The sequence below is a fragment of the Chelonus insularis genome, unplaced genomic scaffold (assembly GCF_013357705.1).
Source record: "Chelonus insularis isolate UGA/USDA-ARS -01 unplaced genomic scaffold, ASM1335770v1 contig_342_pilon, whole genome shotgun sequence".
Taxonomy (NCBI): Eukaryota; Metazoa; Arthropoda; class Insecta; order Hymenoptera; family Braconidae; genus Chelonus; species Chelonus insularis.
Window position 1 is genome coordinate 84,454 of NW_023276507.1, and position 12,223 is coordinate 96,676.

General features: G+C 26.8%; 2 protein-coding genes and 1 non-coding gene across 3 annotated transcripts; all 3 read right to left on the minus strand.

The window, feature by feature from the left end:
- Window positions 1–202: 202 nt before the first annotated feature.
- On the minus strand, window positions 203–2,335 carry LOC118066402 (uncharacterized). Its single transcript, XM_035082398.1, has 3 exons — window positions 1,538–2,335; window positions 830–1,060; window positions 203–690 (listed from the first exon to the last, which is right to left on the minus strand). The coding sequence occupies exons 1-3, from the start codon at window positions 1,748–1,750 to the stop codon at window positions 430–432; spliced, it is 705 nt and encodes a 234-aa protein (XP_034938289.1). The 5' UTR covers window positions 1,751–2,335; the 3' UTR covers window positions 203–429.
- Window positions 1,142–1,225, minus strand: TRNAL-UAA (transfer RNA leucine (anticodon UAA)). The gene has a single exon. It is a non-coding gene; the product is annotated as a tRNA-Leu (tRNA).
- Window positions 2,336–8,507: 6,172 nt separating the features above from the next.
- Window positions 8,508–12,222, minus strand: LOC118066395 (phospholipase B1, membrane-associated-like). Its single transcript, XM_035082372.1, has 9 exons — window positions 12,046–12,222; window positions 11,649–11,758; window positions 11,215–11,495; window positions 10,814–10,923; window positions 10,544–10,748; window positions 10,125–10,461; window positions 9,889–10,048; window positions 9,359–9,510; window positions 8,508–8,707 (listed from the first exon to the last, which is right to left on the minus strand). Exons 3-9 carry the CDS (start codon window positions 11,335–11,337, stop codon window positions 8,529–8,531), a joined length of 1,266 nt encoding a protein of 421 aa, XP_034938263.1. The 5' UTR covers window positions 11,338–11,495; window positions 11,649–11,758; window positions 12,046–12,222; the 3' UTR covers window positions 8,508–8,528.
- Between the last annotated feature and the right edge of the window lies 1 nt (window position 12,223).

The window sequence follows — 12,223 nt, forward strand, 5'->3', positions numbered from 1 at the left end:
TAAATTAGTGAATGATAAATAATGCAGTTATAAGAAATTATGGAGGAAAGATCTGTGGTTTATTTATAATATAAATAAAGTTTAAGAATAATGTACAGTTTTTTGAGAAAATAATAACAATCGTAACATTAATAATAATTATTATAAGTGATATTCATTTAAAATTTTAGTTACATCTTGATACTTCAAATTAAGCTCAATAATTGAATCATAATTATGTTTATGCTTCATTACTTACTAACAGCTTTTTTTATCAATATATTTTTCAAAAATATCAAAGCTTCATTTATTATCTGTTCACAAATTAATCATTTATCTCATATTGATTCATTAAAAATTTTATTCATTAAATATAGATCACTAACTAGTAATACTATAATGAGAAAACAATTTGCAAATAATAGTTTGTATTTAAAGATAATTTATATGCTATGCAAAACCTATAATTCCACATAAAAGGTGCTGTTGTGGTGCCGATTGAGAAAGTTTTTCTTTCATAACTATTGTACGACCGATGATGCCAGCATTCACTCGATTAGTTAATGTAAAGTAATGATGATTGGTCATTTCTTCTATTTCTGCTATACCATCATCTTCAACTCTGATATTATCTATAAGATTGCTAATTCGATATAAAGGATCAACCACTATGTTTTCTTCTGTTCCATTTACAGGAGTTTCATTATTCACCTGTAAACATATAAAATATTTAGTGAATCATCATCAGATGTCTATCTGAAGAATGAATTATGATAGGAGGAAGTTTCATGCACATGCATATAGGAAGTAGTTACATGTACATCATGTTCAATGGATAGAAGTTAATTACACTGTATGGATTATAAGGCTTTCCAGCAGATAAACAGCCTTCTGAGAGTTGACCTTTTTGATAAACAATAAGTTCATATGGCATTTTAGAATTTAAACCAGATACGTGTCCTTTTATTTTAATGCCACCGTGATATTGTTCAAGTGACAAAATTCCTCTTGGACCTTCTGCTATTGGTAATCCATTATTTTGATAAGATTTTAAATCGACCATTGCTTTCGTTCCTATAGCCTGTAAAATAAATCACTATCAGATATAATATCTAAACTGAATGTTATTATTTATTTCTTTTTGAACTTGAAAAAAAATATTTGCTAAGTGTGGGGTTCGAACCCACGCTCCCTCTCGGGAACCAGAGCTTAAATCTGGCGCCTTAGACCGCTCGGCCAACCTAGCTCGCATTTTTTTATATCATAAAGTTATTCATCTATTGTTAAGTAATGTTGCTTGCATAAAATCTTTTTTTCAACAGATTGTTTCTTAAATTATTATCTTTAGGCATAAAATTTAAACCTCACGATGTTCATAATTTTTCTTTTGTAAGTTTATCTTTAGCCCGCGTTTAAATTATTAAAGAGCTTAATTTTGATCACTAATTAGTTGAATGAATAAGTTGAAGTAAAATGAATAGAGTTTTGAATTGTTGAAAGAATCAAACTATCATTTTAATTTTAGAATAATAGTATTAATAGGTTATGTAATACTTACAAAATCGTATGGCTCCATATACACTTCATAAATATCACTTCTTACTCCAGGATATCCTGGGATTACTTTAACATATAAAGTTTTATTGGATTCAGGATTATCAGAAAATTGATCATTGTTGCTGGGAATTTCATTAGTGTCTGCTGAGTTTGCCACACAATTTTCATTATACGCTGTTATTACAAATAATAATAGTAACACCTTTAATGTCATGTTTTGAAAATATTTACACAATTGATCAACAATTTATTAACTTTACCAATATTTTGGAAAGAATATTTATCAATACACTGGTTTATTATCAATCGAATAAGAAATTGATATTCACATGATTTCAAGGATGTGCTACTACCACGAAACTTGCAAGTAAAGTAAATAAAAGTTCATTCAGTGATAAATATATACCCATAGCAAGGAATACCATCAGTAAGAAATGTGAATAAATATAATTTACAGAAGATCCTTGGTTTGATAAGTAGGATAATGATGATGGCGATAACATACAAACGTCAAGATGGTGGACATATTAATGGTTAAACGATTACGGTCATACATCATTTCTAATTAATTTTTAAATTTTAGTACTCCGCAATAAAAAGCAGATGTATTGCAAATTTATAGATATAGTAGCAAGCAATCATTTAATCGTAAACATCTTATTATTCAGTCATAACAAATTTCATAATTCACTTCAACAAAGTAAACAAGTAAAAAACTAGTATTGACATATTATAAAACTGATAAAGTACAACTGAAACTAATTGTAAACAATTGAAATTTTATTAATATAAAAAGAAGAGAGTGAATGCCATAAAGTCTAAAATAATAACTGATGATTTCTTCATCAATATAAAATATCAGCTTATCTTTACACTACACTTATTATTTTATATTTATCCTGATGTTTTGACCTTAGATACATTGGTAATCAAGTGTTGCAATTTTTGCTTCAATACTGTGATACAAACCAGCAGAATAATCAATTCATTTTAGATTATTTTAAATAATCAGAATTTTAGCAGCCGAGAAATTCCAGGTAAATGAATTTAAAAAAAAAGCTTTCCAATTTCTTCTAGAAGTATCTTCCTCTTTCTGGAAGGATAAAACGTTAACTTGACCTTGACTATCTATTTAATGCTTGACTAGAAAGTCTGATTCTTTTGCTTTTTTTCCTCCCAATTTGCCTGTGACCCGTAATTTTAGTTCGGTTATTATAATTAACTGGTTTCTTCCGGTTTTGTGTATATAATAAATATGATTTATTTATTTTTTACAGATAAATACCAATTTTTTATCAAAAATTTATTCAGAATTATCACAATATTGTTATTTTTGGGTATGGTAGGTTGAAAAATAAAATTTTTATCAGATTTAAAGTTATTATTGAAAAAACATTAATTATTAAATAAATATAAGAGTTAATACGATATTCTGTTAATGTTGATATAATGATTGATCATTTATATTATTAATTAAATGAATACTTAGTCAATTTAATAGAATAAAATACATACTTGCACGTGATTTAATAAAAAGACAATTTGTAATTTTATCCAGCAGTGTAATAAATTTTTTCTTTACTCACTTTTATGTAATTAATTAACACCATTAACACTATTTTATATACATACTATGTACATATTAATGTTCAATGTAATTGAATGTTATGTACAAGAATGTAAAAATGAACAGATGGAATCATTGAGTATATATTAGTCGGCCTCAATTACTTGAGCAGACTGGGTCAATGATGGAGAATCAGAAATGATTAAGAGTTCTATCCTTCACAATTTTTCCATTGTATATTAAATTTTTTAAGTGTTTATACATACATTTAAATTGTACAATTTTTTAATCCTTCAAATGATTTTTTGTTACCCTTTTTTGATCATCAAAGTATTTCATTTCATCATCAATTTATTAAAATCTCATTCTATAACTCTCTAAATGTTCGTTCAGGTTGCTAGCTAAATATGTGTTTATTATTTTAATAACTATTTTAAACATAAAAAAAGCTAACATTTATTTTTAACTGAATTATAGATATTTTTTATAAGGATGATTATACCTTGCAGATATAAGTAATCATGGTAAAGATGTTTCGAGAAATTCATTGATCTACTAATAATGTCAATTAAATTTTTTTTTTTCATAATTATAGTGTTAACGAGAAAATTGCTATAAGGTTATTAAAAATTATTATTAAGAATTATACTTATAACACATTTTTAAATGCAATTAATTTTTTTTTTTTTTGGTATTCTTTTTGTTTTTAAATCACACGTCTAGACATAACGGAAGAAATGAGAATATAAAGAAACCTATTTTTCTTTTTGCAAAGTCAACTAATTACCTACATAATTATATTGATTATAATATTATGCACGATTATATTTATTGTAGAAGTAATAAAAAGACAACATGTATTCATGACATAATTCTCAAGTTCATTTATTGCTATGACGTTTGGTTGATGTTTTTAAATTCTGTGAAGTAATTTTTTAAACTTTTTCTATTTTCATACGTCAATGAAGATGTAACGTTATGAATATTTAAACAGATTGCAATTTTTATCTTGAGAGAAAAAATTCTCAAGTGTTTTATAATAAATAAGTTCGTTGACTGTGCTGACGTCTTTTTAATGATAGTCTTATAAAAGCTCTCATGTGTAATGCATTTCATACCTTGGACGAATCTAAAAATATATCACGGAAAAAATAGTTTATTGCTTTTATTATTATATAGTTACTCAAGTATTCCATTGTTATGCTTTGACTGTCTGTATTTTTAGAACAGAGTTCAATGATTGTAGTCTTTTAGCATTTAAATTCACTGATTATGTCTTACTAAGATCCATTAGTGAGATCTATTTATATCATTAAATTAGTTAACCAAACTTACATAATATTTAACTTTCAACAGTATGATAATTCTACATTAGACAGCTAAATATAAAATTCTAATAATATTTGAGGAGACATGAATGACAAATTATACGTTTGAATTTCCATCATAAATGTTGAATAATTTATAAATTGATAAACTCTTCATAAATGATGCTTTCTAGCCCTTCATTAAATAATTTTAAAATAGAAAAAAAAAAAACAAAACAATTTTTTTCTAAATAATATTTTTGCTTTACTTTCAACAAACCTGTTGGTCTTTAGCTGATAATAAATTTATTCAGGAACTAAGTGTAAAACATGAACTTTTATTTGGATGTATTTGAGAATTCGGGAGAAAAAAATTATAAAAACAAAAAAAAATATGCATAATTATTGTAGAGCAATAAAAAACTAATTCTTTCGGATTGGGGGTCGCCCAAGAAATAGTCATGTATTACGTCTAGACTCTAGACTCACCTTTAGACTTGATCAATATTACGTATTTGCACACATCAAGGTTAATATACAATATGAAAAAATTAACATAAACTCAAATAATTCAAATTCAACCAGAATCATCATGATGGTGTGGATTTAATTAAAAAAATTTCCAATTAATCTTCACACTCAAATGTCATTTTTTTTTGTTAATTTATTACCCTAAATTTTTTTAATAAGGAAATTTTGTTATAAAGTTATTATTTAATTAGATAAATTTATTGTATAAGGATTTTCATTTTATCAAGTATCAAAACTTACTAATTAGTTTTTAAATTTTTACTTACATTTGTTTTTCTTTTTCTTTTAAAGTTATCTTAACTTAATCTCGACTACATTCTTTCATTTATTCCACTTTACACTTGGAAAGTCCAAACTCCGGCCAGTGACACTTGGAGAACTTCGAAAATGCTAAAAAAAAGAAAAGAAATGTGCGTTGTCTCGCTGATGACGTCTTGAAACACGTGTAAAGTCAAGGAGGTTCCTTCTTTCTCTTCTTCGCCAAAAACGTTGTAAAAAAGTTTGGGAAGAACCGACATTTTTTTTTAAAAAAGGCCAAATCTAAAATAGTCAACAAATGACACACCTTTATAGTAATGAAACATTCAATAATTTAACATTGAAATACTCGGCAATTAACAGAATGCAATGATTCTTAAAAAATTTTTAGTGATCATCATAACCAACAAAAGTGAAAAAATGCTCCAAAAATAATTTCCAAGTATTTCTGTAATAAAACTTTATTATTTGAATGATAAAAATGTAATCATTAAATTTACTCATTAGACTTTAAATAATACTATTGATTATCACTTTAATATTCAAACGATACCTTTCACTGCAATAAACTTTCATTTAATCAGCCAATATCGACATCTCCAAGTACAAGAGCATGTACTACAAGGTCAACAAGGTGTTGTAGTTCTCTCCTTGTCTCTATGTTTATACTTGACTTTTTGCATAAAAAATGACTGAATTCCCCTTGATGTGATTCCCATCATCAACATCAACTAATCACAGGAAAACACTACTAAAAGACGTCATAGTTCTGAGAAGAAGCATAAAAGTTTTTAAGAGTTAAAAATTTTAAGACGTAACAGTAGTGTGAATTAATTTAGTTCAAGGTAAAGTAATGAGATAAATTTTTTATTCTTTGTTTCGAATAATTGATCCAATTGCCTCTATTTCAATTATTTGACATACTTAACATTGACAATGAACTTAAATAAAGTCATTTAAATTATTAAAACTGTCGATTAATACTTCTTTTGTCCATTCTATAACACAAATGGGTAATTATCAAGATCACGTGATGTTTCTCTCCATCTTCACAATAACTGTTCATAGTTAAATTAAATTAATCACAAGTACTTTTGATTCACCCTAATTGGCGTATGAAACATTATAAATATCAATAAAAAGCTGCTATTGCTTATGATGATGATAACAAAAAGACTGAATCCCGCGTCTGGAGTCGATCAGTTCCGAACACGATCGAAGTTCAACGAAGCCAGCGACTATAAAAGCGTTTACAGAAATGCTATTCAATCATTCGAGTTTCATATCTGAAAAGATCAAATACTCGAAAACGCTTGTTACAAAATACTTCTCAAGTTCAACCACATTGTATAATAAAAAGTGACCACAGTGTTAGTGCTTGGAAAAAGTTGTAAACAGTTTTTCACGTTGGTATAACGTAAATCACAATAAACAAATCAAGATGTACACCAATCCTTTCAACCGAAAGCACAGCACCATCCGCCAAATGTTGGATCGACTTTTGGACCCAACAAAAAGACCGATAAGACGCTCAGAGAGTGTCAGCAGCTCTGGAAGTAGCAGTTCCAAGGAAAGCTCATTTGGATCTTCCAATCGCTACCGAGGAGTTCTTCACTGGTCAAGAAAATGATTCCCATCAGCAGCTGATTCTCTGAAGGCTTTTAATTATCTTGACGGACATTCGAGATGACTTCATTTTCTCACTTATCAATGATATTTATGTTGGAATCAAATTTATCTAAGAGAAAATGCTATTTTCGAATCCTCAACTTCAACAAGTACATCATCTAGATGCTTGATGAACGTGCAAGTAGCTGCAAATCGATAGATTACACAGTTCCAAACGGTTTCTACCATTTGAATTGGATGTCTAAATACAACGGACATGGATAGAATCTGCTTCCTGTGGCTTGCAAAATTCAACTCATCATGCTGTCTAAACAAAATGATTACTTACTATATGTATATCAATTGTTTGATTGGACCATCTTTCTGTAAATCAATGGAACCATTTTAATTTAATGTCAATAGTCATAGCTTGAGTTGCTCAATTTCCTAGTCAATAAATCAGTATTAGATCAAATGATTACTTTGATTAGAAGCAATTAAAGAAATAAAAATGTCTTCCTTAAGAATTATCATGATTGATTATTATTTATTGATTTTTAAATTATTTATTAACCCATGTCAATTAAGATAACTAATGAAATAGTATTTTAAAAACATGAATGAATCAATAAATTATTTGTGAACAAAAATATACAAATGTTTTGATTATTTATCCATAAGAAATACCTATCCATATAAACTTTACTTCAGAAACTTTGATTTTGTATAACATTACTATTTCCTAAAGTTTAAAATAATTTTTTTCTGCTTACTGCTATTTTTAGAATGTAATCAGTAATTTTTGATAAACTTTTATCACCAAAGTATTTAGTGTTGACAAATGTGATAAAATTTTTCGTTTTGTAACACGTGTCATTGTCTTACAGCTTATTGTCGGAAGTCTTTTCTATTAGTTAAAGAGTTAAATACTTATGTATGAGAGAGTACATATATTGATCTATAAATTATGATAACATTTCAAATATAAATTACTATAAGACGCCATCTTCGTAAATATTGACTGTCTACAGCTATATATTTGACCTCTTTTATCAAACAATAAACGTAATAATACTTAACAGGATATTTTTATAAAAGAAAATTTAATAGAGTGCGAATTATGTGTTATTAAATTTTTTTTTTTCAAGTATATACTTTCATTTTTCTTTATTTTTTTTTCTTCAATAAGTGATAAGCACTTTTAGTGTAATTTTTTTTACCATTTCTATCTTTGAACTGTTCGCACGATGAACACGTGCTTCACACAACGTGACAATTATCATCTATAACGAGTAGATTTTTTGAAATTTTATGTCTAGTAATCGTGTCGATAAGTTGTAAAAGTTTCAATGCAAAAAGAAATAAATAAAAAAGAATAATGAAAAAAAAAATATAATATTATCGACTTTTTATTAATATTTATAAATTATCTTAGTAAATAATAATTGTGAAATGTGGGAAGCATTGCAGATTTATATTTCTATATTTAAAAATTTTATATTTAATCTCCAGTCATAATAAATATTGAATTTTGTGATAAGTGAGATATGATCCATTGAATAAACTGCAATTTCATTTAGTATTTTATATTAGAAATTTTTCAAACAAAATTACACAATGATGACCTCTTTATAAATTGAATTTTATAAATATTGAGATTAGATTTTTTTCATCATTTTCTAGATTCCAACACTCTTATCTATTCCTTGAAAATTTTTATATTATGAAATAATGCCATATTGATTACCTGTGTCATAAAAAAATTTAGAATTCACATTGGTGAAGAAGAAAGGAGCTTTTTCTGTTGGACATAAAATTTTTTCCATTATTCTTCTGGGTATTCCATCACTACTTTTATTGCCAACTGGTTCAAGCATATTATTCCATAATAAATTGGCAGCTATAATAAAAAAGAAATGAATAATTAATCAATTCATTCTAAATAAATCAGCTTAAAGAATCATCTCTTAATAGAAAAGTTAAAAAAAGATTATTAAGAGTATATAATTTCATTAAGAACATATGAGAGTGATAATAAATAAATTCATGATTTATAAAACATGAACATGCATAGTTTAAACTAGTTATTCAATCGCACTAGCAAAAATTATATGGGTGGAAGGTAATTTCCTATGACGATGTAAAATTACAATAACGTGGAAATCAATGATGAAAAAAGCTTCAAATGATTTACGTCAATCCGACATTTAACTTTTTATGTATTGAAATATAAGTGAAATAGAAACGTTATTATTGTATAACTTAATTTTTTTCCTTTATTTATCACATTGTTATTGATAATGACCGAATGATGATCTCCAGACATTAGTAAATTTATCTGCATGTCATGTACTGTCTTGTCATTAATTAATAATCAATGAATTTTAAAATCATAATCATATTTATTATCACCAGAATGTACAATTGATTTGTCAGCATTCTCGTTTTCTCAGTTTCATTTAAATATTTTAATAGTTATTATTTCCTTTTTTATATACTGTCTGGAATTTTATCCATAAATGATCTTTAAATATTAATATCATTTCCTTACCAAGAGCATGGCCTTTCTGACTGAAATGAAAACAGTCATATGTTACCATATTTGGATCAAGAGGTGGGGCACTCAATGGATCAGCATTTGGAGCATTAAATATTGTTATAAATGGCTGAAGTACAACGGTAAAATCTGAAGAATCGTCATATCTATGAAAGAAAGTGAAAAAAAAATTAAAATAATGTTAACAAAGAAGGTTGAAGTTGAAATAAGCATTGGATCAATATGAATATTGATTCGGATTTATTGAATTTTTTCATTAACTGAATGTTAATATTTACTCCATTATAAAATGATTGATGAAGAAAAAAGACGTCACAGTTTACAAGAATAGTATAAAAAGTCAACAAAACCGATTCATTACATATCATTATTTTTTAGCATTCATTACTGTTCATCAATGGACTAATAAGCAGATATTAAAAAATGTAAGTTTTTTTCTTTTTATTCTGCGAAATGGATTTTCCAATGAATTGAAACTTAAGTAATTACATGTCAGTTTCAGTAGTAATAAAATTTTTTTTTACCTTCCTGAAGAAATTAAAGATTTTATTGCATTCTGATACGACCGAGATGCTTTTGATGCTTCCATTTCTGGATTTTGTCCTTGATGTAGACAAGCACAATACAGCGGATGTAATATATTACACATTGTACTTCGAGGTACTCTCACAGACACTGTGACATCTGCAAAAAAAATTCAACAGCAGTAATATAAATGAGATCAAGTGTTTAGAGAAAGAAAATGAAAAATAAAACTAACCAATTGTTGGTACTAAATTAACTAAAGTTTTTGGTAAATTAAATTTCAAATAATCTAAAGCTTTTCTTAAATATAATACATATTTAGAAGGTGAAAAAAGCTGAGAATTGTAACATTGTCCAGAACAAATATCGTTAGCTCCAAATAAAATAGTAACTAATTTCCAATGATTTTTTATATCGATATTTTTGTTATTTTTCATTCGACGCACCAGGATTTTTGCTTGATGTAAAGCATCTTCTGTTGCTGCTACTGGAAAAGCAACATTTAAACCTGCTTTTGATGAAATAAATTCACCAGTTCCAGTAGCGTAGCCCGTTAGATTTTTATTAAATTCCTACAAAAAAAAATTATCATCAATATTACCATAGAATCAGTGACTATCATTATAAATTTTTTTAGTAAAATAAATACTGTACTTTTAATAAATTAGGAAGAGTAAAAAATTGACGCCAATCACCCTGACCTCCGGCACACCAGCTTACTCCACGTGCTTCAATGAAAGTGCCAATAGCAAATTCTTCAAGAGCACCACTCGCAGCAACTAATGAATCTCCTAATCCTGCTACGACGTCAATGTCACCAGGACGTAGTCTATGAACACTATTCGGTGGTATTGGAGAACTGTAATTTACACGAATAAATTAAAATCCAATGAATTAATTGTTACCAGTCAATTGATATCTTACCGGCCTAGTCTTGTATCACATGGAAATGGCACATTTTGTGGTATACTTCTTTGTCTCCTAATTCCATCTCTAACTTTTGGATAAGAAATACCACTATTGTCTACTTCATTCTTGAATGAAAAAAATAAGTAATTAACATATGTTAATTTGAATTGAATTAAAGACATACTTAGATACTTTTAGGTCAAACAATGAATATAAAAATGTGATAGCTTTATTCATGACACGTTATTGGAGGACTTTCTTTTTTTTATTTGTATCCGATTTAATTATTTAAATTAAAAATTTAAATATAGTTATTCTTAATTATGATGGGTTAATATACCTTTCTTCTCCTAGCATAGATAATGTGATAATTCATATGAAAATTTATTTTTATGTTTTTTTTAATATATGCTTACCCTTCCAACTACAAATAGACTTCTCAAAGATCTCATGAATGACCATTCTTGTGATAGAACATTAGAGATTATAAATATAACCATTAGAAATTTATTTATCAATAACCAATGGAAGAATTTCATCCTTAACTTTCTTTCATGCAAATTTTTACACTTCCTATGGACTGTCAAGAGTCAACAACGTATTTCTCCATCCTCGAATTACCTTCTTCAATAATTTTTCAAGTTTTACTATATCCTCATTTTGGTTATTTTTTCATTTCTTCAACTTCCATTGTAATCTGCAATTGTAATAATTATGATTAACTGCAAGAAGGATTATTATGTAAATAGAGTCATTTTCATATATTTATTTGTCAGTAACATTTTAGCTTTCTGTGTATTATAAAAATTTCGTCACTGATAAAATAGAGAAATTTGAAGATTTGTCTTACTGCGAATAATGTAACTGTATTTAGCAACGAAATTTGCCTTCAGGGGTCATTGGTTTATGATTCGATAGCTCAACACTATTACTTTCCCCTAAGGTCGAAGTTCCTGTATCCTATTAAGGCATAGAGAAAACAATCAGTCATACTTATTACTAATAAATAAACAATTTCTTCAATTACTAATATAAATGTAAATGTTTTCATTCTTTCAATTTTCTAGCTAAACAGTTAGTAAACAAAAATTTCTAATTACTAGTTATTGAAAAAAAAAAAAAAAATTATGAAGAAATTTTTTAAATAAAAAATTGAAAGAAAAAAATATTTATTAATTGAAAATAATAAAAAAAAGAATCTATTGATTTTAATTGATAAAAGTTGATACTTTTTATGAATTACTTACCTCATTGAAGTACTCTTTTTCTATTAAAGATGAATTTTTTTATCAAAATTTAATCACTGTTGTTGATGTTATACTTTTTGTATAAATAAATTGCAATTACTTGCAATAAAACAATTTTTTTCCTCCTGAAGACAGCATGTACAATGACAGTTGAGACCGAGAGTACCAAATAGTGTTG

Coding starts and splice junctions, on each gene's coding strand:
- LOC118066402 (XM_035082398.1), bottom strand. CDS start 1,750: ATGACATTAAAGGTGTTACTATTATTATTTGTAATAACAGCGTATAAT. Junction 1,061..1,537: donor ATATGGAGCCATACGATTTT/GTAAGTATTACA, acceptor TTTATTTTACAG/GCTATAGGAACGAAAGCAAT. Junction 691..829: donor AGCCTTATAATCCATACAGT/GTAATTAACTTC, acceptor ATATGTTTACAG/GTGAATAATGAAACTCCTGT.
- LOC118066395 (XM_035082372.1), bottom strand. CDS start 11,337: ATGAAATTCTTCCATTGGTTATTGATAAATAAATTTCTAATGGTTATA. Junction 10,924..11,214: donor GTCTATTTGTAGTTGGAAGG/GTAAGCATATAT, acceptor TTTTCATTCAAG/AATGAAGTAGACAATAGTGG. Junction 10,049..10,124: donor TAATTTAGTACCAACAATTG/GTTAGTTTTATT, acceptor TTTTTTTTGCAG/ATGTCACAGTGTCTGTGAGA.